This window comes from Sphaerodactylus townsendi, linkage group LG01 (genome assembly GCF_021028975.2).
Source record: "Sphaerodactylus townsendi isolate TG3544 linkage group LG01, MPM_Stown_v2.3, whole genome shotgun sequence".
NCBI classification, from domain to species: domain Eukaryota; kingdom Metazoa; phylum Chordata; class Lepidosauria; order Squamata; family Sphaerodactylidae; genus Sphaerodactylus; species Sphaerodactylus townsendi.
The window spans coordinates 124,652,955-124,680,357 of record NC_059425.1 but is presented as its reverse complement, the minus strand read 5'-3'; the positions used below and the strand labels follow the sequence as shown (position 1 = coordinate 124,680,357).

General features: G+C 43.8%; 1 protein-coding gene across 1 annotated transcript in view; it reads right to left on the bottom strand.

The window, feature by feature from the left end:
- The window catches only part of LOC125431074 (prolyl endopeptidase), an 81,721-nt gene that overhangs the window by 31,360 nt on the left and 22,958 nt on the right, over window positions 1–27,403 (bottom strand). The window contains exons 7-9 of the mRNA XM_048493640.1: window positions 25,511–25,616; window positions 11,029–11,220; window positions 974–1,171 (exon numbers count right to left, since the gene is read on the bottom strand). Coding sequence (XP_048349597.1) covers window positions 974–1,171; window positions 11,029–11,220; window positions 25,511–25,616 — 496 coding nt within the window. The remainder of the gene's footprint in view (window positions 1–973; window positions 1,172–11,028; window positions 11,221–25,510; window positions 25,617–27,403) is intronic.

Genomic DNA, 27,403 nt, shown 5'->3' with positions numbered 1-27,403 from the left:
GGGAGGTTGGCTGCCCATGGGGCGGGGGGGGGGGGGCAACAAAACCAGGTTTTGCCCAAGGCTCCAGTTTGCCCAGGTACGCCACTGCTTTACAACAAACCATAATGTCTGCATTAAATGAAGCAACAGTAGCTCAGATTAGGCATCCTGTGGAAACAATGTCTATTTTAACTATGGTTAGGTTGTGAAACCGAAAGTCAGCTCACAGCAATAACTCAAGAGTCTCTACATTGAGCCTCATATTAAATCGTGTCTTGCCACTTCTGACCAAAACAAACTACATCTGCTTTTGAATGACTGTTGCACTAAAAGAACTGCAGACATAGCAAAGTTTTTGACAACAGCTTTATCAACAACTGTGCACTCCTGTTGACCACCTAATAACCTTTCTAATTGTTGTTATTGTTAGTCTGATTGTTTTATCATATGCCTAATAAAAGTAATGAATGAATAACTCAAATCCAGGTTTCCTTCAACAACTGCTACTTTCTTTGTCTCTGTAGCTTCAGATGGTGCCATCGAGGAACAAGTCTGGTTCAAGTCATAAATAATGTCAAACTACATCTAGTAAAACAAACTCAGATCCTAGTTTGAATGACTCTATGTTTGGCCTGCATTCAGTCACATTAACCATAATTCATTTAGTTCAACCACAGTTTTCTATATAATGTCTGAACTGAATCTGTGGGTTTGTCGCCTTCAAAACCAGATTCAATGTCACAGTTTAATCCCCACAAGTAGTTAAGAAAATTCCCCAACACAGCAGTATGCATGAAGACTATGTATGGGGTTTTATTTTACTGTGCATATACATATTATGAACCTGTAGCTATTTGTTGCTTCCAAGCACATGACTAGGATATAAAACTTATATGCTTAGTTAAGACACATTACACACATTTTGGTCTATATTGCTTAAATCTACATACATATTTGTAGAAGATAGACATTCTAGGTGATAAAAAAAACTTACCTGGTGATAAAAAGGATGTAAACTGATAAAATATTTCACTGTCTTTCTTTTGGCCACTATATCCCACAATGCTGCCTATGTCCAATGGAAATGTCTTGAGATGAGCACCAGTTGCTAGATCATGAAGCTGCAGGACATTCTTCACATCATGGAGATAACACAGGACAAGGAAGTTGGATCTAACACAAGCTACCCATTCTGTTAGAAGGAAAGGAGAGAACAAGTTTTTTTCCAGAAGAAATACAAAAACATGCTTCATAAATATCATTTATATATGATAGTGGTGTACCTAAACAAAATGGCACCCAGGGCAGAAACTAAAATGGTGCCCCCTGGTCTGGGCAAGAACTAAAATGGTGCTCCCTGGGTCCCCCCAAATTTGCTTCCTCCCCCAAAATTGTGCCCCTACCTCCTTGCGTCCAGCTTCTCCTGCCACAATGCATATGGTTGAGGGTCCTGGCTAAATGGGCCCTTCAAAGCACACTGCCCTGAAGAGTGGCAACGTCACCTTTAACAAGCCCACTCTCCCCATCAGAGGGCTCTATATAAACTCCTCTCCTTGGTGAGGCGAGCTGAAATCCAGCACATCTTTGCGCCTGGCCTCTCCTGCGGCCTGGCGCCTGGCAGGCCAGAAGCTGGTGAGCATGGCCCCAGCATGGAAGGACCCACTGGCCACTGGCCGGGGCCTTGTGCTTGGCATCTCCTGCAGCACAGTGCCTGGCAGCTTCCTCCATGCCGGGGCCACACTCATCAGCTTCAGGCTCACCAGGCGCCGTGCCACAGGAGAGACCAGGCGTGCCCCAGGAGAAGGGAGCCGCCGGGCACCGGCCAGGTCCTTGCGCCTGGATTCTGTTGCGGTGTGGTGCCTGGCAGGCCCGAAGCTGGCGAGTATGGTCCTGGCATGGAGGGAGCCGCTGGGCAGTGCACTGCAATAGAGACCATGCACAAGAACCCGGCCAGTGCCCCCCCCCCCACATGACTAGATGGTGTGTGCCGGGAACATGTGTCGGAGACATGCCCTCGTGGGCAGTACATCCCTGATGTATGAACAGAAAGTATAACTGCTCTTAACTCCCTAGGTCCAAGTAAAAATACTTGTTTTTTGGATTTTATATGTTGTTTCATAAAAGCCATTATTGTCACACTCTAGTGTACGCTTCTGTTTGGAGTAAGTCTGAACAATACATGGAAGCATAGGAAACAGAAAACTATATATTGTCTTTTAAATTCAGCAAAGGGCAGACATTTCATTTGCACTCTTCATAGTTACTAATTAAACCTTTAGAAGGCCATTTGGTTCTAGAAAAGACAGCAACTTGAGAAAATATTTGTAAATATAAGAGAAAACTGCAGAAAATAAAAACCAAAATATAGTGTCTCAAAATAAAAATTGATGCAGAGATGGCATATTGTCTAAATCATTATCATGGGTAAGGCTCAATCATAGTGGTCAAAGTAAAGAAATGAACAAGTTAAGGAGCCTGGCAAACTATCTCTGAACGTCTTGACTACAAAGAAATCTTTATTGACCTTAACTTCATTAATGCTAACGTGAGGCCGTTTCTGCATGGTTCAAATACCCTGTATTGAGCAAGGGGAATATCCCAGACTGGCCCAGAAGTTCGCACAGTTCCTGGTCCTAAAGTGGGTTTGTGTAGTCGACCCACGTGGTCAGCGTAAGAACGAGACGAGACGCGGAGATAACATCTGGTGGAGATCGCCAGCAGCGGGAGCCCGGAGGTCCGTGTTCCTAGCGCGGTCTCCCGATGCTGGTTCCTGGCACCTTTATTGTTATTCTATGGTGTAGGAGGGAGGACCCGGGGGGGGGAGTTCCGGAGAGGCGGGAGGTCGGAGATCATCATGTGATGCATGATTTCACCTTTCACGTCACGGAAGGCGTAGCGTCTGAGCCTAATCCTCTCACCTGGGGGGCAAGACCATTGTCCCTACGCCCGGTGACTGAGCCAGACAGTTCATGACCCGTGACTCATAGGGGGATGAGGAGTGGGGAGTGCCCAGTGCGGCCAGAGGCCGTGGAGTCCGATAGCGTCTAACGTTCTACTGCAGTGCTGCTGGGTCAGCAGTGCATTACATCTCCTCCTTTTACATTTTAGAAGGGGGGACGAGAAATGCTAAGGGGTGATTTAAAGGGGCGCTTGTCTCCTCCGCCCGTCTGGTCCAAGCTGGCCGAGCTGCTTGTGTAACATTAGAACTTAGTTTGCGGGGTAGGGAAATTCGAGGGGCTTCTTACACACGCTACAGGCAATATTAGACACATTGAGCGAAACAAGATCCGATGCTTGGGCACACAATTAAACCAATGCAGAGCTGCACAATAGCACTCAACCACCCACACCGCAGCCAGCCCTAGAGGGCTGAACACCTATGGGGCAAAACATCATATTTCAGATTAGATACAACTTCTTGCAGCTCATTGCTTTCTCTTATGAATCAATTGGGAATTATCAGAAAGATTAACACGACACATATTATGTACATTCTCACAACCTTGGTGATGTAATAACAATAAGTAATCAATAGCGGCACGATTGTCTAGGGTCGCGGCAGCGAAGTTCCTGCTGCCTCGGAGGCCAGGAGCGTCCAGAGCAATGGAGGTAGAATTGATGGACTTCAAGAAGGGCACAGGCCAGCCCAATAGTCTTAGCATTGTAGAAAGCGGTCCGGGGACTCCCACTAGGAAGTTGCGAGAGTGAGCGCCAGCGGAGAGGCTGACAGCGTCGGCTCCGACGGGAAGATCGGTCAGACAAAGAGTTCAGAGAGTCGGGCGGAATGTAATAAAACGCCAGGTGTTAGATTCGGTTAGCGACAGTCTTGGTGACAAGGGAGAGAGCGCCAGCCGGGAGGGTTTGGACGACGGGTCCCCGATTAAAGCTCGCCATAGAGTACCTGATGGATGAGGCATTCATGAAGGGGCTTAGCGAGACTCCATGGGAAGTCTCGGGCGCTTTGCAGAAGGGGAGCAGGCAGGAGCTTAGCAGGCTCCCGACTCCTAGGTACTGGCCCAGGCAGAAAGATGAAGGCGCTGGCAGCGGCAGCAAACTGCTCCCAGATGTTGGCCTGGTGAAAGCTCGATCAGGGGTGGCCGACGCCATCGGCAGGAGGGGCAGCAGAGCAGGCAAAGGATGGTGTGCCGAGTTGGCGGTGATGATAAAGAGAGCGGCACAGAGGTTCTCGGGTGTCTCGGGTGGTCTTGCTGGCGCAGCGGCTCTAGGGTTTGGCTGGTGGTGTATGGCGCCTCCCCAGGTCATTCGGGTCTTTGGGGCGTTGGCGGCCGGCTGTGTGAGACCGCTGGAAGCGGGATCCTTTAGAGAGATGTGTTCCATCTCGGGATGGGGTTGGTTTCTCCCGCAAGCCATCTCCATGGGATTTGGCCTGTCATGGCTAATCCGGAGTCCACAGGGACCTGTAGGAAGAGGACTGAAACACCCCTTTCCCAGGTTATGGGGGGGCGGGTCCCGCCAGGCTCAGTTCTAGAGCGGATGGCGGGAGATCGGGTCCGGAGTTTTGTTTGAGTTGGGGTTTAGAGTTTAGAGTTTAGAGTAAGAAGGCTTGTTTTGCAGTCTGTGAAGGTTGCTTTTAATGCAATCCTCCTGGGGGCCGCCTACTCCTCTTTCTTTGGTGTTTGACAGGGAGGGCAGGAGGTAGAGGCGACCCTGGTGGGAGTAGCTTCAAGCCATCAGAGTGCGCCAAGGCTGAGGGTCCGAGCTCTCGAGAGGAGAGGGAACAGAGCAGGGTCCTGGGGATTGTGGGTATGCATGCTTAATCAGCAACACAAAAGGGGCTTTGGAGCGCCTTTTTTGGGGATGGGTGCATCCGGAGAATGATGCAATCAAGCTGATTAGAGGCAGATTCCTGCTTACACAAACAAAAAAAAGGGGGGTTTTTCTTTGCAAAGGGGGTTTGCACTTCACCGCGGACCTTGGTGGCTAACGAGGAAGCTGGATGGTGCTAAAATTTTGTGATCAATTATCTTGGGAATTGCAGCCCACGAGACCGGCTCCTTAAAGAGGCGGTTTCGGTAGCGCCCTGGCCTTTAACGTGGTACTGATAAAGTTGCCAGGCGCTACAGGCATGCTCATAACCCAAACGGGTTTGGGTATTAGGGCATAATGGTGGCAGCCCTTTTTAAACTGGGGCCTGTCCTGAGCAGTGCTGCGGTATCAGGACGGGCCCAGATTTTAATCCAGGGAGGGCCAGTCAGCCAATTGGCCCTCCGCCCGCCTCCACTGGTCGAAAACAGAAGGAGAGGAGGGAGGGAGAGGGAAACAGTTTTCTCGGAAATTAGAAAGTAATTTTAGGAAGGCACGATTGGGATCAATGATCTGTGACGGCTTTATCCATCCCAGACCAAAGTCGTTTTGACCTGACTCATGAGGTCCCTTCCCCAGAGATTGACATGGATGTCTAAGACGATGCGGACTGTGAGCTGCCGCCGAGTCCTGGGTTGTTGACCGTGGCCCGAGGGCGGATGCTCCGTCGCTGGGTTTGTCTCCCCCCACCCCAGATGTGCGGAGCAAGCCTCGGTCGGCCACTGGTCGGGCCACTTTCGCTGCTCTGATGACGGTAACATCAGCGCCCGGTGTCCACCAGGCCCTATGAACATACATCCTTCTATGGCGAAGCTCCAGGTATGGCGGGAGCTCCCGATGAAGCGTCTCCACCGCTGCGACGGTGGTGGTGTAGGCGCCATGTTGGCTGCTGGGGCTCGTAGCCTTTATTGGGTCGGCAGCGGGCAGCGCATGGGGCAAGAAGAATCAACTGAAGCAGGCGCTGGCTCGCAGGCAACTCCTGTGGGATGTTTGTCCAGACTTGGGAATGGATGGGTCCTGGTGCGTGGAGTCGATCCACTGGGACGTGAACAGTCCCTGTTCAGCGGCAGAGGCCTTTGGCAGCACTAGCCCAATAGTGGTAGGGATGGGCTCTGCCATACTGGGTTGGGGCGACAAGAACCTAAGTGGGGGGGGAACTTAAAGGAGATGGGCTGGGTGCATGCACGGCCAGATGCCACGAGAGGGGGGGGTGGTTTTGGCAGGGGCAGCCTTGGGTGTTTGGGTCTGCTCTAGTATTCTCCTCCTTGGTCCTGGGCTGGGGAGACGCCTGGGCGGGAGTTTCCCGACGGGCAGTCGTTTCTCCAGTGGAAGCCTTTCTGGCATCATGGGCACGGGTTTTAGGTGGCCTTCTCCTCCTGGGGAGGACCCTCCTCCATCCGGGTTGTAGGCCCCACTGGCTGCCTACACTCCCTTCGAAGTGTCGGGTCTGCCGCAGTTAAAGCAGTCATCCTGAGGCTGCCGCCCGGTGGAGAGTGCGCACTGCGGCGAGGAGGCTAGCTTGGTGGGCGGAGGATCCGATGTCCTGGCAAGCCTTAAGCATGTCGGCCAGTTCAGGATTTTTGCCCAGGCCCGTGATTGCCCCAAGCGGTGCACTGCGGCATGGAGGCGCTCTCTTTAGCGCAGGCGCATGAGGAGCTCGCTTTGGGCCTCTTCGCCATCTACCTGCCTCTTGAGCTTCCTGGAGCCTGTTCACAAACTCGGCATAGGGCTCTTGGGTTTTGGCCGGATGGTGGAGAAACTCTGGGTTGGCTGGCGGCATTGGGGACTTTGATAAATGCCTTATAGAAGCACTCCAGAGGCTTAATCGTAAGGGTGGCCTCAGGCAGGACAATCTGATCGCTGGGGTTGGCCAGCATCGAAACCGTGAAAGCTGAGCGGCTGTGTAGGCGCCCGCCGAGCTCCTGCTGATGCATTGCTGGCGAACTTCAGCTTCCCAGATCACAAATTGTGCAGGAGCTCAGGAGCATCACGAAAGGTGGTTTTCCAGTCGTCCGGAACCATTAGGGTGATTCCCTCGCGATTGCCTCCAGCATGCCTAGGGGCTAGTGATTCCCCGTCTCGCGTAAACGCGGAGCTCAGTGAGGATGTTATAGTTTAAAGGGCGGTACTTCGACAATACGCCCGAATGACGCCACCCTCCCCCTCGGTATCTGTGAAATGGATGGGGCATAATGCAAGAATATCGGCATCGTCTTCCGCCAGGGTTTTCTTTCTTCTGCAGATCGTGGCTAATACGCTCTGAGAGTTTTGAAACCCGCACCATTACGATATGGACGGAGGTGCAGTGGCTTCGAGGAAAATGAAGGCGGAGCAAGGGGAGGCGTCTGAGCCGCTGGAGAGTTTGGAAATGGGCTAAGGAGCAAGGGGGGGCAGAAGGAGGACAGGCGTCCAATTTAGTTGGATAGAGAAAAATTCGGGTTGAAATTGAAGGTGAAAGATCGAAAGGAGGGCTGCCTACAGCAAGGGAGCCATGGAGTCTGCAGGCTGATGGCGACATAACATTGTCTCCACGCCAGTAGCAGTGACATCGTTACGAGGCTCTGTCGCGAAGAGTGCGCCCGATGTTTTCCCAGTCCTTAAGATTCAATGTCCCCCCTCTGGGTACCATGGACACTGAGCTTCAATCTCCTCAACCAATTTAGCAGCTCCCCTCTTTACGGGACCCTGCCGCATTTCGCTAACGCGTTTCAGTTCGTCCAACGCGTGCTTGTCATAAGCTCCTGCTTTTGCAAGCTCCCATACTCACCGGTGTTCCGTCGGACGAGAGAGTGTCCTAGGGACGCTGTCTCTGCGCCCGATCCAGAGAGGACAGGCGACACGAACGGGTGGTCCCTGGATGCGCTCGCATCCAGCGGACTCTCGTATCGCTGCCCTTCCCCAGGCGACGGTGAGCAGGGTGGGAGGTTCGAGGATTCCCGGGTTTCGCACCAGCTTGTAAATCACCCACGTGGTCAGCTGTAAGAACGAGGACGGTGACGCTGGAGATAACATCTGGTGGAGATCGCCAGCAGCGGAGCCCGGAGGTCCGTGTGTTCCTAGCGAGTCTCCCGCGTGCTGGTTCCTGGCACCTTTATTGTTATTCTATCGGGGCGCAGGGAGGGAGGACCGGGGAGTTCCGGGAGAGCGGGAGGCGGGAGGTCGGGAGATCATCATGTGATGCATGATCTCACCTGGCTACGTGCGGAGAGGAGCGTAAGCGTCTGAGCCTAATCCTCACCTGGGGGCAAGACCATTGTCCCTGCGCCCGGTGACTGAGCCAGACAGTTCATGACCCGTGACTCATAGGGGGATGAGGAGTGGGGGTGCGGTGCGACCAGAAGGCCGTAGGTCCGTTGGCGTCCCAACGTTCTACCACGGTGCTGCTGGGTCAGCAGTGCATTACTACAGGTTTGCCCTGAGATATTTCCTTCATCCCAGGATTTTCAAAAATCACCAATTTGGTGATTCTTTTCAAAAATCCTGGGGTGAGCCTGCTACCATGCAAATAACAACGGGAGAAGAATCAGTTTATTTTTCCCGTCCAGCCACCTAATCTCCCTGCCCCTTAGCCTGCCCCCCTGATCTTCCCACCTGACCATCATTCAAGCTGCCACACAAAAACAACAGTCAATCAGAATGCGGGACAATAGGCACTCTCAGATACGCTTGCAATGTAAATTCAGAAGGCCTGGGCTCGTGCGAAAGAAATTGGAGTATTTATTGTGTAGATTCATGAGATTGCACAGTACCAACACACCAAATGCACAGGGTAAGTCTTATGAACAAACAAATATGCCATGTCAAAACAGAAATGTCCTTGTGATGCTTGTACTATTTGAACCTTGGTATAAGCATGATTATTATCAGTGCTTAAACACCACTATATCATGTTAAAGTCAGGTTATTAATAATAAAATAAGGCTATTAGGCTTTCTTTTAGATCTCATAACCACAAACAAGCATTACTATTTACTCAAAGCTTAATATTACAGCAGCAAGTTCAATTTTAATCAATTTTACTTTGAAAATAAAGGACTGATCTGAACCTCTCTGGCTCTTCTATGGGTTAGAACATTTCTCAGAGATACTGTTGTATTTAAAAAAGGTCTTATAAGACCCCACACTATAGAAAATATATCTCTGGCAACATTCAGTGTAGTGCTGATTTAAGCAACAAGGGTAATAGTGATGCTACTGTGGAATAAAGCAAAGCTGCGTGCTGTAGGATGCTCCCCACACTCTCTAAAGTTAGTTTATCAAGTTACTTTTCAAACAGTTAAAGAGAAATAAAGTAGAGATCAAAATATGGTCTCCAAAAATATGATCTCAACCCCTGCTAATTTTTGATGTCCTGGAGTTCTTGCCCTATACATTTTCTTTTTAAAGTCATTGCCTTTATATCTAAATTGCTTCAGTTCACATAATATGGTTCTAAATTTATCTCAACTCTGTGTGAAGCCTCTCATTATAACCAACTTCAGTTTTGCGCTTTGGAAGAAAAAATGATTGAACCGAGATAGAAAACTGACACCTCTTTCAATTTCTACAAAGGCAACTACTACTGTTACCAACAATAACAATTACCACTCAAAATTTATGCTGTGTTGAGCTGTGGCATTCAGTAGCAAGCAGCAACCCCAAAAGCTGACTGCTATTACTAATAACAACAAATGAAAGAGCATTTTTGTTTCTAATAACTGAAGACTGATCCTATGAATACTAGCAGACCTGCTGCCTAAAATTGAAGATGATACAAAGCTAGACATATCAATGAATGGTCAGAAGTTAAAGTGATCTTCAGAAGGGAGATGCCACTTGCCTTGAAGTCACTGAAATACAACAACCTGTGAGGAAGACAGCAATACTTAAAAGAAAACAGATATCAAAGGCACTTTCAACGATTCCAAGGAACATAGCACAAGCCACCAATATCTCGTTGAGCAATTCCTGTGATAAAGAGGACTGGATGTCGTTGACATGTCTGTCAGCTAGGATTGCTTTTCTGTATGTCAACAAATCTTAAACACTACTAAAAGAAGCTAGTTTGACTAACTTCAGTCTCACGCGTTTCATAAAATGGGACTGGATGTATGTCTACAAAACCTAAACACAATTGCCAAGAACCAAGTTCCATGGAACCAATGTTCTTTGCTTCTAAATAAACATGTTTGAGACTGTGCTGCCCAAAACTCTTGTGACTGGCCGATCACAAATGCTGCAATGCTTTTATCTTGACGTCTGAAAGAACATCCACAAACAGTTTCAAAATGATTAAACCTAACCTTGAAATTACAGTAGTTTATATAATATGCAAAGCAGATACTGTAAACACAAGTTGGAAAAAGTTTTCGAAGTTTCTGTGTCATCAGAGAAATAGAACAGGCTGTAGTTGAAGGTTTACAAATGTTACAGCACCTAAAATGTGAATAGAATGCTGTCAAACAGTGAAATGCAGCTTATTATACTAGGACAATGAATCACTCTATGCTAAGTAACCATTTAACCTTTGGATTCTTACATGTCTTGGTTTTTCAGAAGGCATTTCATTAATATGTCATCTGTGTTTCAGGTAAAGTCAGATTCCCTTGACTGCAGAGCTCTCAGGGCAATAAATTATTAACTGCCTTCCACTATAATTATGTCTTTTCAAACCAAATCTTGGAAATGACTAAAGAAATATGACACAATGGCAGGATGGCCTTTTAGCATCACTGCAAGTTGCTCTTTAGGAAAGAGGAGTTTTTGCTGGAAATGTGACTGCCTGAATACTGAAAATCATATGGTTGTTCGAGTTCACAAGGATTCAAGCACTGAGGGACACATTAATTTTTAACACAGTTTGAAATAAATATTTCATTATTATAAGAACATCATATCCACAATAAAACAATATAAAAACTTTCTAAAATGCAACAGGAAGAGGTTCTTAGAACCTACACCCTACTTGCATTGCTCATGAAATGATCCCTATAGGACAAATCACTGTTTAAAAAAAACTTTATTAATTGTGCAATATTTTCAGTTTCCAATAGAAGCAGTCATGAATGCATTAAAATGGTGAAATTATAGTTCAATTATTTGTTTCACTAAAGTTTTCTCAGACACGTTCATTGTGGCCACACATGATTCCTGAAAGTGCTTCCATTGTATGATCACAATATCCCCCCCCACCCCCCCGCCCCGCCACCATCTTAGCATAGCTTACTACTTTAAAAATATTCTTACCCAGAACATCCCTGCCATGCTCAGGAACCAGCACTTTCCATTTGCTTTCTTCAGGATCACTAAAATCAATGTTAATTAATCGATAATTTGGAGCATGATGATTCGTCTTGAAGGTAAACACAGTCCCCTCATTGGTGACATAATCATATTCTGCATCAAAGTTGTCTATCAGTTTCACCCACTGAAGAATACCTATTAAGAAAAAAATAAATTGTTTTACACTTCGTGTGATTAAGGGATCCAATGGAAAAGTTCCTTGGAACATCACAGTTGCAATGGTCAGGACTGCGAAACTGCCACAAGGAAGCGTCCTCTAGATTCTATAGCAATTTACACTGTATTTAAGTTTTAGCACATTAATTCGCCACAGACCAGAACAACCAAGCTGCTGCTATAACGAGGCAGCTTCAGAGGTGGGATCCAGCTGGTTCTCACAGGTTCCCGAGAGTAGGTTACTAATTATTTGTGTGTGCAGAGAGGGGGTTACTAACTGGTGATTTTGCCACGTGATTTTTGCCTTTGTTACGCCCTCCTCTCAGCAGTAGCGTGCAGAACTTGAAGCAGTCTAGCAGGAGGTGCACCGGTGTGCGTGGCAGCCTGCACCTGCGTGCATTTGTTTCCCGCCCAAGGACTGGTGCAGCGGCTGCGTCCTTGCCCCAGCCCCGCCCAGGAATGCCCTGCCCCCAAAATGCCAGGCCACGCCCCCGTCGTGCCCCGCCCAGCCCCATTGGCGCTACGCCACAGTTTGAATCCCACCACCATGGGAACCTGTTACTAAAATATTTGGATCCCACCACTGGGCAGCTCCTCCTTTGCAGTTTAAGGAATTCGAAGGTGGATGAGGCGAACAGGCTATTGATTTTCACAGTTTAGTAACAACTTGTTGCTTGATTGGCTAAGGAATGCAAACACATAGTGCTCACACGGCCAACATTTGCTGACAGCAAAAACAGACTGATTCCCCAGATTTCTTTGTGGGTTTTTATGTTCTTCCATACAAAACAAAAACAATACATTTTTCTCCACAAAGTAAATGAGCAAATAATGATGGAGACTTGGCTAAAACCATTGCCCTCAACACTGAACTTTCTGTGCCTTCTACCTGCAATACCAAACCATAACAAACTGCAAATCCTCACTATAAGTTCAGAGTTGAAGATGAATTTTATTCTACGAACCATGAGTTCCATTTAATTTTAATGGTGCATGCATTTACTGTTTGGTTTGCCAAGAGGAGCTTAAAACCTAATAATCCTGAGCCATTTATTGTCTGCCTCTCAGAGACTTAGGCATGAAGAAGGAATGACTAACAATTGGTCTCAAAGAAAGAACTTCATTTGAAAAGATTTTTAAAAGCTTTGTGACTGATGGAATGGCTCTGTTAATAAGTTTGTTAAAAGTCAACGTTTTTAATATGAGGGGTGACTCAATCCTGTAAAATTGTTTTTGAAGCAATCACTGAAGAAAGATGAATGAATGCATTGATATAGCTTTGATAAGTTTATTTTATACATATTTAAACATATTTGTGGGACCTAACCATTCAGTAATGGTGTTGTTTGGTGAATTGTTTCCAGTGCTACCATGTGATTCATAAACCCATATGTGAAAGCAGTAGAAAAGAAAAAAGCAAAGGACGCAGCACAGAGGACTTAAAGAAAATGCCTATGATTCACAGAAAAGAGCATTCACCTAAGAGATCAATGAAAAACTCAGATCTCCTAGCTACATCAAACATGCTGTGAGCATACATATAAGAAAGAAATGATATACTGTTTGTAACACAATAATTTATATATAAACTTCCTTTGACAATTTGTTCTTTGGGAAACATAAGCAGCAAGGAATCAATATGGCAGTCTATATTATCCCACATGAGCATTTCATGTGCAGTAAGAATCTCCACGCCAGAAAGCAAGTTGCAGACTATCACAATCTAAGGCTCCTTCCGCACATGCAGAATAATGCACTTTTAATCCACTTTCAGTGCATTTTGAAGCTGTGTGGAATAGCAAAATCAACTTGCAAACAATTGTGAAAGTGGATTGAAAGTGCATTATTCTGCATTCTGAGAGCTTACTTTGGCATACCAGCTGGGTCATAGACACTGGGAAAACAGGCCATAGAGGAGGAGGAGGGAGGAGGAGGAGGAGGAGGAGAGTTTGGATTTATACCCTTCCCCTTTCTCTTCTATAAGGAGTCTCAAAGTGGCTTACAAACGTCTTTCCCTTCTCCTCACAACAGACACTTTGTGAGGCAGGTGGGGCTGAAAGAGTTCTGAGAAAACTGTGATGAGCCCAACGTCATCCAGCAGGCTTCATGTGTAACAGCGGGAAAACAAATCTGGTTTTCCAGATTAGAGTCCTCTGCTCTTAACCACTACACCATGCTGGTTTACACCAACTGTATTACTGGAACAGGCTCCCTAAGGAGACCAGGGCCATGCAGGATCTACAGTGTTCTGCAGGGCCTGCAACACTGACCAGTTCTGCCTGGCTTTTGGCCAGCCGGGGTAGCCATCAGACCCTTGTACCATCTAGGCCTCCCGTGGGTGGGAGTGGTGTTGGGAGGGAAAAGTCGCCATCAGTTGTATTAATCCGTTGAGTTGTAAATTTTAATTCATTGTTTTATGATGCTTTTACCAAGATTTATATTATATTATATATTTGATGTACACCACCCTGAGCCTTTTTGGGGGAGGGCAGTTGAAAAATGTAATAAATAAATAAATAATCATGTAAGACTATTGCAGTGAAATCCTAAGAACATGTTTCCTAGCTCCACTATGTAGGCTTGAGAAAGATACTGAGTAGATCTGCTGAGGACTGCACTTTTGGTCTAGTACAGGGGTCTGCAACCTGTGGCTCTCCAGATGTTCATGGACTACAAATCGCATCAGCCCCTGCCAGCATGGCCAATTGGGGCTGATGGGAATTGTAGTCCATGAACATCTGGAGAGCCACAGGTTGCAGACCCCTGGTCTAGTACTATTTATTTATTTATTTTATTTATGACTTGCCCTTCTTTATTTATGACTTGATGTGACTATTGCCTTTTCCGCATGAATAGCTTATCACAGTGATTGAATCATGTGGCTTAGAAATGTTTTCTGAGAAATCATTTTGTACCCCTCCTTTCACCCCATAATTTTAACATTCGTACTGCAAAAAAAAAAGTAGTATTCCTGGTAGGGGTCAGATATCACCAGATATCATGTCTGGTGAAAGTGCTGGACATCCCCCCCCCCCTTTTTACACAGATGTTATTGTGCTACCATGCAGTCGCATGAAGCTTCCATCTCAAAATGGATGCCCAAATCCAGAGCGCTAGGCGCAATATGTTTAGTAACATCAACATGTACTCAACAACCTGACTCCCCTCCCGCCAAACACTAAAATCTTGATCCACATTTGTTGTTCCAAGTCTGCTTTGCTTTTAACACATTAAAAGTGACCAGTGCATGCTAATAACACCATTGAACTATCACACCTTTGCTAATACAGTGCAATCTTCTCATTTTTTTCAAGCAGTATTTTGATTTCTGGGAAATCTAAGATGATTCAATGGGAGGGAGGAGAAGGCAAAACCGAGTAGTTGAACACCCTACCCAGATTGTTATCCTGTAATAAACCATGAATGTGTTTATATCAGTTTACAGATCTTGTAGCATTTTTGCTTTTTTGAAAGATAGGGCATATATCTAGACAGGCAAAATGGCAGCTGCTACAATTCACAAATACTTTCTTTAAAAAGCTGCTGTTAAAGAAAATTGCAAAAAGATTAATTTACACACTGCAACAAAAAGGATGATAAGAAATTATTAAAAACACCTTAATAAGTGAAATGAGCTGTAAAAAGAAGAATACATTTTCAAAGTAAATGGAGGGGAAAGGGTTCTCCCAAGCAGTGCATTTTAACAGCAACCATTTGATGATATATTTGCATATTCAAATTGCTAAATATGCAAAGATTTAAACACTTAATTATACAGTATGTTTGGATACTTATTAATTCAGCTTAGAAATGTCCAAACATTTGAGTAATTGATCTATGTTCACTAAGGATCAGTATTGTTCTAAAGGTTCTCTATGAAAATGTCATTATAACCAAGACATTATACTAATTAAATCTCCTTTCTTCTTTGTGATCCTGCTTTTAACATCTGCTTGCTTTTCTAAAATGTTAATTTACTTTTCAACTATGACAAAGCCTCATTAGTAATTAGAAATTCTTAATGTAGTTTAAATGGAAGAAAAGTGCACATCATTCCATGTTTTTGTAGGAACAAAACATAATTACTGGCTTTTGATAGTTTGAAATCAATCAGTATGCAAAAGAGTTCTACCTGCTCCCATGATTCAAACTGCAAGAGTCAATGAGATACAATAATTAAAGTGTTGGACAAGGAATGGTGAGATCTAGGCTCAAATCCCTAACGCGTCTACTTAGTGATCTTTGACTTGTCACTCTCTTAACTTACCTTAGAAGGTGACTGTAAGAGTAAAATGGAAGAGAGGGAAACTGCCCAAAGCTCCTTGGAGGAAGGACAAAACAAACTAGACAGATATGGATCATGTGTTCTTGCCACGTTTCACTGAAAATAGCAATGTCATGTAAATAGGGACATATAAACCCTGACAGTCCCTGTAGCAAGCAGTTAATTAATCACTGGAAGGTCAATAGTGCATTATGCAATCCAAAAGGAGATACTTTCGCGCCATGATTGCTCTCTTCTTTTCAATGTCCATCCTCCTTGCACAAAATCTAAAATACCACATTATACAATCCATTTCTTTTCAAAGTTCATTTCACGTCTAAAAATGCCTCATGTGGTGAAAGCCATCTTGGTGTTTTTTTTGACAAAGTCCAAATCTGAATTTATCCCATATCTTCAGAATGGTACGCCTAATACAAAATGATTGTTAAAATCCTTATTAATTTTAGCTTTATTATACCATAAATAAGCATCACACTTACAGTAACGTCCTTCTAAGTCCAGCAGTCTTCTATTTCTTAACATGATCCATTATTTCAACCAGACTAAACAACATGATGCAAATCTCGAAACAGGTATACTTAACACACATACTCACTCACTCACTCACACACACACACACACACATCCCACACACACTCTATCTTTCGCATTCTGTAGTATTTTGAGTTTGACTCTTAGTTTTTGATTTCTTTCTGCCAGTGTTTAAACAAAGTATCATCATCATGGTACTATTTGAAATAAAAATGATTAGCTTGGTACAACATTCATCTTAATCATTGAAATTCTTCCCAGAAGCAATCGTTGAAGATTGCTCCACTTTAGAATATCCTTTTTGATTTTATTCAACATTTTGACATAATTATGTTTCAAATAAATATTAGAAATGTGAACAGCATGAAGGAATATTTTATTATCTATGGTTGACTTGTGACGAGGCTGACTAATTCTGGAGGATAATAAATCAACAATCCAAAAGATTTTAAATGTTCAAATGAGACCAGAGGCTTTTATGTTGGGGCAACAGGAGCCTTTGTTTTAATACATGACAACAGCAGGAACAATAATATATGTGCAAAAAATGGAAAACTCCAGCTATTCCTACAATTGAAGAATGGTTAATGAAGGTATTTGAACTAGCAGAGATGGCTCAGCTTACTTTGTTACTCAAAGAAGGGGATTTTGTGTAATTGGAAACCTTTAATAGCATATTAGGATAAAAAAGAGAAAAATAAACTTATGACTAGTGTCTTTGAAGTCTAACGTATTTTAAAATTAACACTTACTAGAGAAAAGTGTGATGTTAAGCAATTTATTTATCAATTTAGAAATATAATCAATTAATAAAGACCAGCAGGTATAATTTTTTTGGCATTAATACCTGATGCAGCCGAAATTAGAGGTTTGCATGATCGATACATGTACTTATTTACATTTGTAATCTTAGCAACTTGCTTGTTGTTAAATTGCTTTTAGGTATTAATGAAAACTTTAGGGCAGGAACAGTCACTCTATTTAAGTATCTATAGCCCACACAAAAATGAAACGCTCCATCCTTCTCAGAAACTAAGACTACAGGACCGCTCCAAGACCATGCACTTGGCTTGATTACCCCCCACGTCTAGCACAGCTTCAATTTCTGTAGCAATTTCTTTTCCATGCTGTCCACTAACTTGATAAGGATGACTGACAGCAGGATTGGCACCTCCAGTGCTAACAGAATATATAGCAAGATGTGTTCTACCAGGTTTACTTGAGAACACTTCTTTAAACTATTAAAGACAGCATACAACTGAGTAGTTTGAGTTTGGCTAAGTGCTGGCCAAGCACTGGACTCAAATTTCACAGAAAACTTTTCAGGCAAGTGTTCATAATAACTTTCCAAAGAATACACATGATAAATTTGGGGCTTGAGGTGTTCTAGGCAAGCCACAAGATAATTAACAGTGTTTAGTTGATGAATAATTTCACCTAGTACTGCCCACATGACACTCATATTGTGGCATCACATTCCTGTTAAAATCAAAACTTTATCTCCAGGAGAAAATTCCCTCTTTACAGCAATGCCATCATTTCTGAATTACTTGGACTGCTTTTAAAGTCTTCTGAGCTGCTTACCAAATGTCACTTAGAGGACTGTGCAAGTTTTGCATGTATTTATAGAAAGAGGTCTAGCCTCTAAAATCCCTCCCATTATTGCTTTAATAGACTCAGGAGACTTCTCAAAGATTGGCCAAAACCAGTCTTCAAAATTCTCCTTTACAGAAATCATGATAGGCATGCATCAAGAACAAAAGATTTTGGTTCCAGGAAGTGCTCTAAGCAGGAGTATATTTTATTCAGTATCAGGAGTATATTTATTCAGTATATGTCCAATGGTTTTGTTAAGACATTCCACTAGACCATTACTCAAATGACAGTAGGCAGGGCTCACTCGGTGTTCAGTTTTAGCAAAATAATAAATCTCTTAATTCAGGCTAGAGAGAAAGCTGGATCTCAAATCTGACACAATAGCTTGAGGTAGCCCTCACTTACAACAGTCAACAGAGCTCTTGCCACACTGACAACAGTTATTTTTGCCAATGGGATAACCTTACAAGACTGCACGCAAAAATCAATAACTGTAACAATAAATTTCTTCCCAGTTTTTGTAGGTTTTGGCAAAGGTCCAATTCTGTCAACCCACTATTTAGCAAAATGATCTCCTTCAATACCAGGAGGCTGAAGGGAGGGGGTGGTTCCTCATCATACCCAGCTCTCTGGTACACATCACAGTTTTGCGCATAATTCTGTATACTCTGATACATATTTGACCAACAGAATTGCCTACCTATCTTCCCAAGGGTCCCCTTAGTACCAAAATGTTCTGCTAAGCCCAACTGCAGCACACTAGCTCTATACTTCTGGGGAATAACTTGCTGCTTCTGTGGGGCACATTCATACACTGTTCTTTGGGTTTTCAAGTTTCAAAAGAATCTCTTTCTCAGCTGCACAGGTTCACACAGCATAATGAACAGCAGCCTGGCATGGTTCCATGGAAATATCATCTTTCTGGATTTCTTAAAACATACACAGGTCAGCTCAAAGGTCAGAAAGCAGCTATGCTTCACACTGACAGGCAAGGAGGAGGGGAAGGGGGATTATTTGCACACTCACGAGTTGCACAGAGATAAACAAACCCACAGGAGAACCACAAGACTTTTCACACAAAAATTGCTGGAAGGCTACATTGTTTTCAATAAGACAGGTTGTGCAACAACATTTGTCCTGAAGTAACACTGGCATTTCTCCCTCAAAGTCCCAGTTCTGAATATACACCCTAGCTACCCTATCCTATGGGGAAACCCAGAGTTCTTGCTTCTTCAAAATTTGTCCTGGTAAGAGCAGTTTCCGGAGGACTGACATTAGGTTGCTCCCGGTATGCCACAGGCCCACAACACAATATTGATGTAAATTTCATGGCTAAATTCCTTCCAAGACTAGTTATGCTGTCAGGGATCAATCAAGGAAATTCTGAAAAGTTGCTCAGTTCCAGATAATGAATTCTCCATTCCCAGTTCCACAGGAGGCTGACAACTGGCCAAACTGGCAGCATGTCATACCATCTTGGGCTTTTCCTCCCTGTCTTCCGAAGTGTGAGATCTCCCACGGGCTGAATTACTTGCACTTGAGGCATTTGGGCTGGGATGCTGGTGATTTTCTTCTTCTGCTCTTTAAAAGGGGATAGTAAGCTAGTAAGATTTATTTACAGTCTTTGACCAAAGCATTCTTTAAAAGGGGCAAATATCATTAATGCATCCTGGCTTTTTACAAAGAAAACACAGGTCACTTTGTGGGGACACTCTCAGATGGATCTCAGCAGTTGGAGAAGCAGACCTCTCAAGCGTTCGCTCGGAACTCCCTCTAGGCTTGGTCGCCTTGCTGATATCCATAGCCCCAGGTCAAGTTCCAGTGCCTCCTGTAGCAGATGCTTTTCCCAAAGTTTTTTTTGCCAGTGCAACTTCATTCTCCACCTCAGTTCTGCAGCTTGGCTCATCATAGTGGAAGTCCAATTCTGCACCAAAGCAGCTAGCTCCTCTGTCAGAACTGTTAGCTCCTCTAAAGAACTATTCCTTCAAAATTAGCTCTCCCATCTCCTGAAAGGAATGAATTCAGCCAATAGTCAAAAGTTTGAGACAGTTTTGCTGCTAAGTTTTCTTGCCAGGAAGCCTTTCCCACAGTTCTAAAGGTCCACCTGTAATTCTCAGCAGAATATAGTGCTGACAAGCCAAGGTTTTAAAAAGTTGATAATTGTGTCAGCTAGGGACAAATTTTCCAGCAAATCAGCTAGACTAGTCACTTGAAATCTTAAGACAAACATCCAGTGAATATTAAAGATATAAAGATCCACATTTACCAATTTAAAAAGTGAGAAAAAGGCCATGAAATCATGGTTCTCCTTAAACACAGGGAAAACTCTGGTCTTTTCTGCATGGCAAAATAAAGCATCTTGAGGACATTAAAAGAAGTGATTTGGAGAGGAACTCCACATGGCTTTTCCCCCAAGATGTCTTCAGGGTGTTATACAAGGTCGAACCCTGGATGTCACCTATAGCTCAGATGTTGGGGAGTGGGGGAAGATTTCATGGGTCTCATCATGAGCAGTTCAGAGTAGAAAAGTAAACTACAGTGAAGCTACTTGTAAAAATAATTATTTTGTTCTTAGGTTTGTCCTTAGGTGCAAACATAACTTCTCAGATTTCTGATGATCAGGTTTATTAATTGTGCCTATAAAGAGAAGCAATCAAGCCTACAATTTGGAAGTACCATTTTCTTAACCAGCCACACATTTTTATGCAAGTTAAAAATTAATCTTATTGTAGTATTGAGTTTAATCCCACACTGAGGTAAGGGACAGATTGTGGAAGTCAGTTGAATGGTATCCCACAGCCTCCTCCCACAGGTTTTCCCTCATGCAGTTCCATCCAGGGTGAAACCCATTCAGACCATGAAGGAAATATGCAAGTATGTACCAGAAGCTCAAAAGATACTAACTAGTCAACAACCTTTTAAACATCAGATTACAAATATGTTCATATTAGACCTGGAGGTTAGAGTACTCACCTACATTTAATAGGTGCAAGGCATCATTCTGCTTTTTCTTGATATTGATTCACCTCAGATAATAATTTTGGAGCCTATTTCACTCTCAAATTTATCTATACTTATTCTAAAGTATCTGACACCAGGGGCGTACCTGCCAGAGGCATGGGATATCCCCTGTTCCCACCCATCAGGTCATGTGGGGGGGGGGCACCCCCACACACTGAAGCGTACCACGGGCCTGCTGTGTTCACTTTGCTGGATCACTTTGGCAGGCTTGCAGCAAGCTACCGGCCTGGTGCCTGCTTCTGCCGGCCTCCCCACCTCTACTAGAGGCCGACCTGTCAGCAGGGATGCTGGGGAGTGCAGGAGCTGTCATCAGGCATCTGTTGAGCCGCTCACTGCCTCCCGAGCCTACCCCCCAGCCTCCCTAAAGGCTTGCAAAGGTTAGTGGGCCACTGGGGGGGGCGCAGGGTTGGGGAGGCACTGGGGGCGGACGGGGGCGCCCAGAGCAGGTGTTGCCCCCAGGTGCCATTTCTCCCCGATATGCCTTTGTCTGACACTGAACCAAGTTAAAAGTAAGTAAAAGGGGTCCTCAATTACAGAAAGGTCTCTTAACTGTTTTAGTAGATGATAATTCATTATCCAAATTAAATGCCCCTGCTTCTTATTGAGTTTTCATTCTCATGTTCGTTATTACACCAAGTAGTCTGAGGCTTGGAACAACTGAACAACTATCAGCAACATTAAGGTACCTCCGCAACAAAAAGAAATCTGAAATTTGGTACATGTGTAATTCAACAAAGTCCAGCTAACAGAGGCATATCTAGGCAAACTGGAGCCCAGGGACAAAACCTGAGCGCCCCCCCAGTATGGCTAACCACCCTCCCCCGCCACAACCAAACAATGATTTTTTTCACCAGCTCACAAAACACCTCCCACCCCCAGCAAAACATACATGGCTCTCTCCCCACCAATTCTCTTTCCTAATTTTGTTTTCACACCAACCCTATGAGGTAGGTTATTAGCCTGAGAAACAGCTTCAAGCCAGTGCAAGTAGGTATTAAGCATGTAAGTCTCTCACAAATCACTCCCAGCAAAACATGTACCAAACAAATGTCAGCATCATCAGGGTTTTAATCTAGATTTATTTTTCCCGCCGTAGGGAGTGACGCGGAGCCTTCCAGCCAATCAGAGTGTGGTGGACTGTGCGCGAAGCGCGGGTAGCCCTTTTTGTTGTTTCGCGCCAGCGAAGGCTACAATGAAACTTGGCTGCATGGAACCTGATTTCTGTGCCAACTGTAAACTAAAATTAGATTTTTGTGCTAGTGCAGCTGCATGGGTAAAGAGTGCCAAAGCCACACATAAACGTAGCTTAGCGTGAAAATAGCTACTGCCCTATCTATGCATGCGTGTGGTGACGTAGCTGCGCAAAAAAAAAGTTTAAAAAAAATTCCTGTCCCAACACAGAGCAACAGCCAATCAGGACAAGGAAGAAAGAGTCACTGAGCAGATTTGATCGTGCGATTGTGGGGAGTGCTGCACTGTTTGAAAGTGAGATAGACATCGATGTTCTCATCACACACACACTGCAATGGGGAGGGTGAAACTGCAATGAAAAGGTGCCATTTCTTTTGAAACCTGGTTGTACCTGGACTTAATTTATCAGTGGGGAAATGGCCTTTGTTGAACCTATGCATAGTAGTCCATCTCAGAACAAGCCAAGCCACTTATGAGCCAGAATTTGAAGCTATGGTAATTCTCTCTTTTTTTAACTGAAACAGACTCAGATTGATGGAAAAGTAAAGAATGTAATTTAGAACAAAATCAAAAATCAGAAAAGCCTGTTCAAAATATCATGATGGGAATAAAAGATGCACATATTAGGAACAAATCATTGTACAAAATACCTTAATAGCTTGAACTTACGTGCTATCATTTTTTTGCTGTCAAGCCACAGCTGACTTATGGCAACCCCACAAGGTTTCCAAGGCAAGAGGCACTTGAAGGAGGTTTACCGTGTCCTGCCTCTGGGTCAAGCCCCAGCTATTCCTTGAGATCTTCCGTCCCAAACCTTGCCAGGGTCGAGGCTGAGAGTGTGTGACTGGCTCAGGGTCACCCAGCAAGGCAGAGTGAGGATTCAAAGCTGGGTTTTCCAGATCCTAGTCCGACACTTTAATCACTACACCATGCTGGCTCTCATAGCATCATCGCCATAAATGAAAGGACTTCTCTGTGCTTCACAATTAATATTCACTAAAATACATATTTCTGCTTGAAATGTAGAGGTTATTTGTTTTCCAAACATCGTTCAGAGCACGTGAGGCTTTTGGTGCTTCATGAAAATGAGAAAGCCACAAACACATGGGAATTTCCCTGTCATGTTATGGACTAAAATAATTGCAAAGTTTCAGACAGCACATAATGTTCTAACATCAGCAACTTGATTTTGTTTAAAACATAAATGAACTACAATGCCCACCCCATTTCCAAAACTGATGCATACAAAAGAAATAAAGACAACCTTCTTACTTTCTTTAGTTTTCAAAATCTTTATCACCTGTTCTGTAATTTGTGCATACCACGCCTGAAATTTGACAAGGGTGGGTAGGTCAAGGTTTGGCCAGAAGTTGCTTTCCCATGTCTAAACTGCAATCCAAATCAAACTGAGATATAGTACAGCAAAAAAAGAGAAGCCAGCCCAGCTATTTACACTTAATTATATATCCCAAAAGTGCCTTCATCTCTGTGGAAGAAGCTGACATGGATTTCTGTCACATGAGGTGGGCTGAAATTTTTAGGAGTGAATCTGGTACATAAAAAATAATGGGATTTTATTTTTAACTTTAATGGAAGGTCAGCTGTATTTCAAAAAGTATGCTTAGATGAACTGAATACTTGGCATTTCTGTAATGCTTTCAAATGTTCAAAGGACTTCATGCACATTATCTTGCTGAAATCCTTAATCCTGCAAAGTAAGCTGAAAGAAAATGACTTGCCTAAGGCTACCTAATAATTTCTACGACAGTGGTGAAATCTATACCAGTGGCTTACGCACTTACAATACAATCCTAAACACAGTTAAGTCCTTCTAAGCCCACTGACGTCAATGAATTTAAAGGTATAAGTCTATTTAGGATTGCACTGTTACCTACTAGAGCCCACCCCAGGTTTTTTGCAGGAATACACAGGGAAATTGAACAGACAAGTTTTAAATAATTGAAACTTGATTAATGTAACTTCTGTCATACCAAGTACCAAGTCTGTAGTTTCCTTCACTTTGGCTCCACCTCACGCTAACCCTCCTGGGCACCTTTTTTCCAGTGTACTTCTCCCACCTTTTTCTACTGAATCCACTTTCACTTCCACCTCTGGCCCTCTTCCACTGCTTCACCTCCTTGTTGTCTCCTCATTGGACCTTACAGCTTGGTACAGCACTGGCACACAGCTCTGTTCTTCCCAGGACACTATCTTATGACCTGTTAAGTTCCTCCACTGTCCCCAAAGCCATGCCCTCCATGTTGGGCCTGAAGTTACGGCCTCAGCACGAGCAGATCTCCTGGCATGGGAAAAACCCTTCCTCCTATGTGCTGCCACTACAATCAGAACCTTCCCGTCACACCTACTGACTAGCAGGTTGCCTGGCTATGTGGTGCATGAAAGTTTCCCCTGGCTTCTATGGCATCCTATTGATCTCTGAACCCAGGTAAGGTACCCATGTAGGAATCATCATTTCTCTCTCTTTCTCTCACATACTCATAGGCAATTTATGCATGCACTACTTATCCCACAGCTGTTTGCTTCACAGTGGCTTCCGCCCCCCCCCCGCCCCCTTTTTAACCCAGGGATTCGTCTCTTGTGAAGTGCTTCTAGCTCAGCCGATCCACCATTGTACCCACCCACCGCTTCCTTGCTCTTTCTGTGCAACCTCCACTGGAGAGACTGCCTGCAGCTTTTTTTGTGTGTTTGTGCTGTTTTTGGTCTACTTTGCCAGACCATGTTAATTTTGTGTCAGTTTTGCAAGGTCTATCGCTCCAGCGACAGACCTTCAGTGTTAACTGCAAAACCCCTTCTGATAGTTTTGAAATGGTGGCCTGAAGAGTGGGAAGAACTGCTGTGGTGTGGGTGGAGGAAGGGAGGGACGAGCAAGAAAACCTGAACAAAGCCTAACTCACATGGATTTCCTTCGCTTTTACTGTGAAGGGAGAGAAAAAGTTGCACTTAAACAGATAAGGGCAAAATATGCGCGTAACCAAGAATCAAACCCAAAGTAATGTACTCTCGATGTGAAGGAGGCCACATGTGAATAGAAGCCCTAAACACAGATAAATACATGTTTTGCCTCATTACCTTAGGTGCCCTGTACCAGATAAAAAGCAGAAGCTTTGTACATACCTGTATGCACTATTCCATTACTAGTAAATCCTGAAAACCAGACATTTTTAAAATTCAGTGGTTAAAAAGTACAATATGAAATCTTCTTTATAGAACTCTATTAAAGACAAGTCAGTACACATATTGGATGGGAAAACCAAATTCACCCTATATTCTCATAAACAAGCCTCATGTCAGGGAAGGAGGGATAAGCAACAGAATTCAGGAACATTTAACACAATTGGACAAGGCTCACATGCAACACAATGCCCTCCATGCACTTTATGGAGGATTCCACATGGGCCAAAAACAGCGGTGTGAAAATGGTGTAAAATGGTTTTAAACGGTGTAAAAGGGTTTATACTATTTTCACACCGCTGTTTTTGGCTCATGCGGAATCTGCCTGTCAGACTGGAACATGGAATCTTCCCACTGCAGCCAGAAGCAAGTATTTCTGTTTAGGTATATACAGCTTTGAGCTTCTCTTAAAAATGAAGCCAAATAAATAAATAAATGAAAGAATCATCTTACCAGTTATGCCATTTGTTTCCTTCTGTAGATCACAGTACCACAGTCTGTTTACTGGATCACATCCTTGTCGTATGGACAGCAAAACATATTGCCCATCATCTGATACCTGTAATTTATCAACATTAATGAAACTGAGTTATTAGAGTGTCAGTAATATCAATATGTTTCACACCTGGCTTGTAAAAGAGGCTATGAATTAAATTGTGTATTGGACAAACACTGTTCCTGGAAAATGGCAGGAAACAAATAAATAGATGACTTTAATTTTTCAGCTATATTCTTCCCTTAAGTAGGCAAAAATAGAGGAGATAATTTCAAAATACAGAGTTGTGACTCATTTGTGTATTCTGATATAGCATACTCATCTGAAATTCAAAGTGAGTATGAAAAAACTTGTTTTAATTCCTTTCAATATCGAAGCCAATATTTTATTGGACAGTCATGCTTCCTGAATTTGTTTCACTAAATACAAAGTGACAGTAGACAGAGTTAAAAATTATGCTGACAGATTTTACTGAACATAACCTTTCTACACAAACCATCACAAATTAATTATATCACACTACCACTCAGATATACATTTGGCGTTATTCTAAAAGATCAGCAAAGTGCCATTTTAAAAATGGTATCCAAACTCTTTCTTCTGTTTTATCATGTCTGTTGGTATTACTGCTTATGTATTTGCATAACATTCTTCTAATAGGCTTTCTATCTACCTTGGATTGCAATTGTATATTTTAAAATCCACCATTACTTAAACTTGAGAAATAAGAATATACTGAAGAGTCTTTTTTATTGTATTTTATTAAATTTCTATACTCCCCTCCCCATTCAGGCTCAGGGTGGATGCCAGCATAACATATGCACCAAATAATTCCAGCAATAAATATAATATAATCTATAAATTTAAAACTAAACATAATTTCTATGATTCCATGATAGTGATAAACATCTGAGTTTTAACCGAGACCACTAAAAATTAAGAGATAAGGAAGAAGAGGGAGGGAGAGGGAAAAAATGGTTACCATTGTGGTCTCAGCTGTATGCCTGTTGAAACAACTCTGTTTTACAGGTCATGCGGAACTGAAGTAAATCCCACAAGGTCCTGGTCTCATTAGGCGGAGCGTCCCAACAGGCCTTTTTGGCCCTGACCTTGATTGAGGCCAGACAACTTCCCTTGGGCCAGGGACCACTTGATGATTGAAGTGTCTGTCCGGGAATATAACAAGACAGACAATCCCACACGTACGGTGGCCCCAAATCATTTAGGGTTTTGTATGTTCAACCTAATCTGGTACTCCACCTGGAGCTAACACACTCGGTTGAGAACAGGTGGGTTATGTGCTTGCTACAAGACTCCAGTTAGGACCCATGCTGCTGCATTCCGGACCAGTTGGAGTTTCCAAAGCAGGCCCAAGGGTAGCCCTGCATAAAGCAAGTTGCAGTAATTCAGCCTAGAGGTGTATGGATCACAGTCACTAAGTTGGCCAGGGACATATAAGGTACCAGCTGTCTCACCTGAAGGAGATGGTAATTATGCCCTTTCAGTGGCATAATTCACCTGAGCCTCCGTTGACAATGAGGCATCTAGGAGGACCGAGAAACCAGGGGGTAGGGGAGCAGCTCTTTCAAGGCAACTATCTTGCCATCACCCACCCAGGTCTCCGTCATGCAATCTACCTTGTGCTCTGCAAAACAATCTTGCAGCATCCTGGTCTTATTATTGATAGATCTGGCACTGTACAACATCAGTGTTGAAGAAAGGTTAGTTTCCCAAACCTCCATGCTGGAATGGGTGGAGGTTCGAAGAGCACACAGCTTGACTATATTTTCATCCCTTCCTTTCCTAAATCTCCTCCCATTGTTGCATCTCCCCTGACCCCCAATAACTGT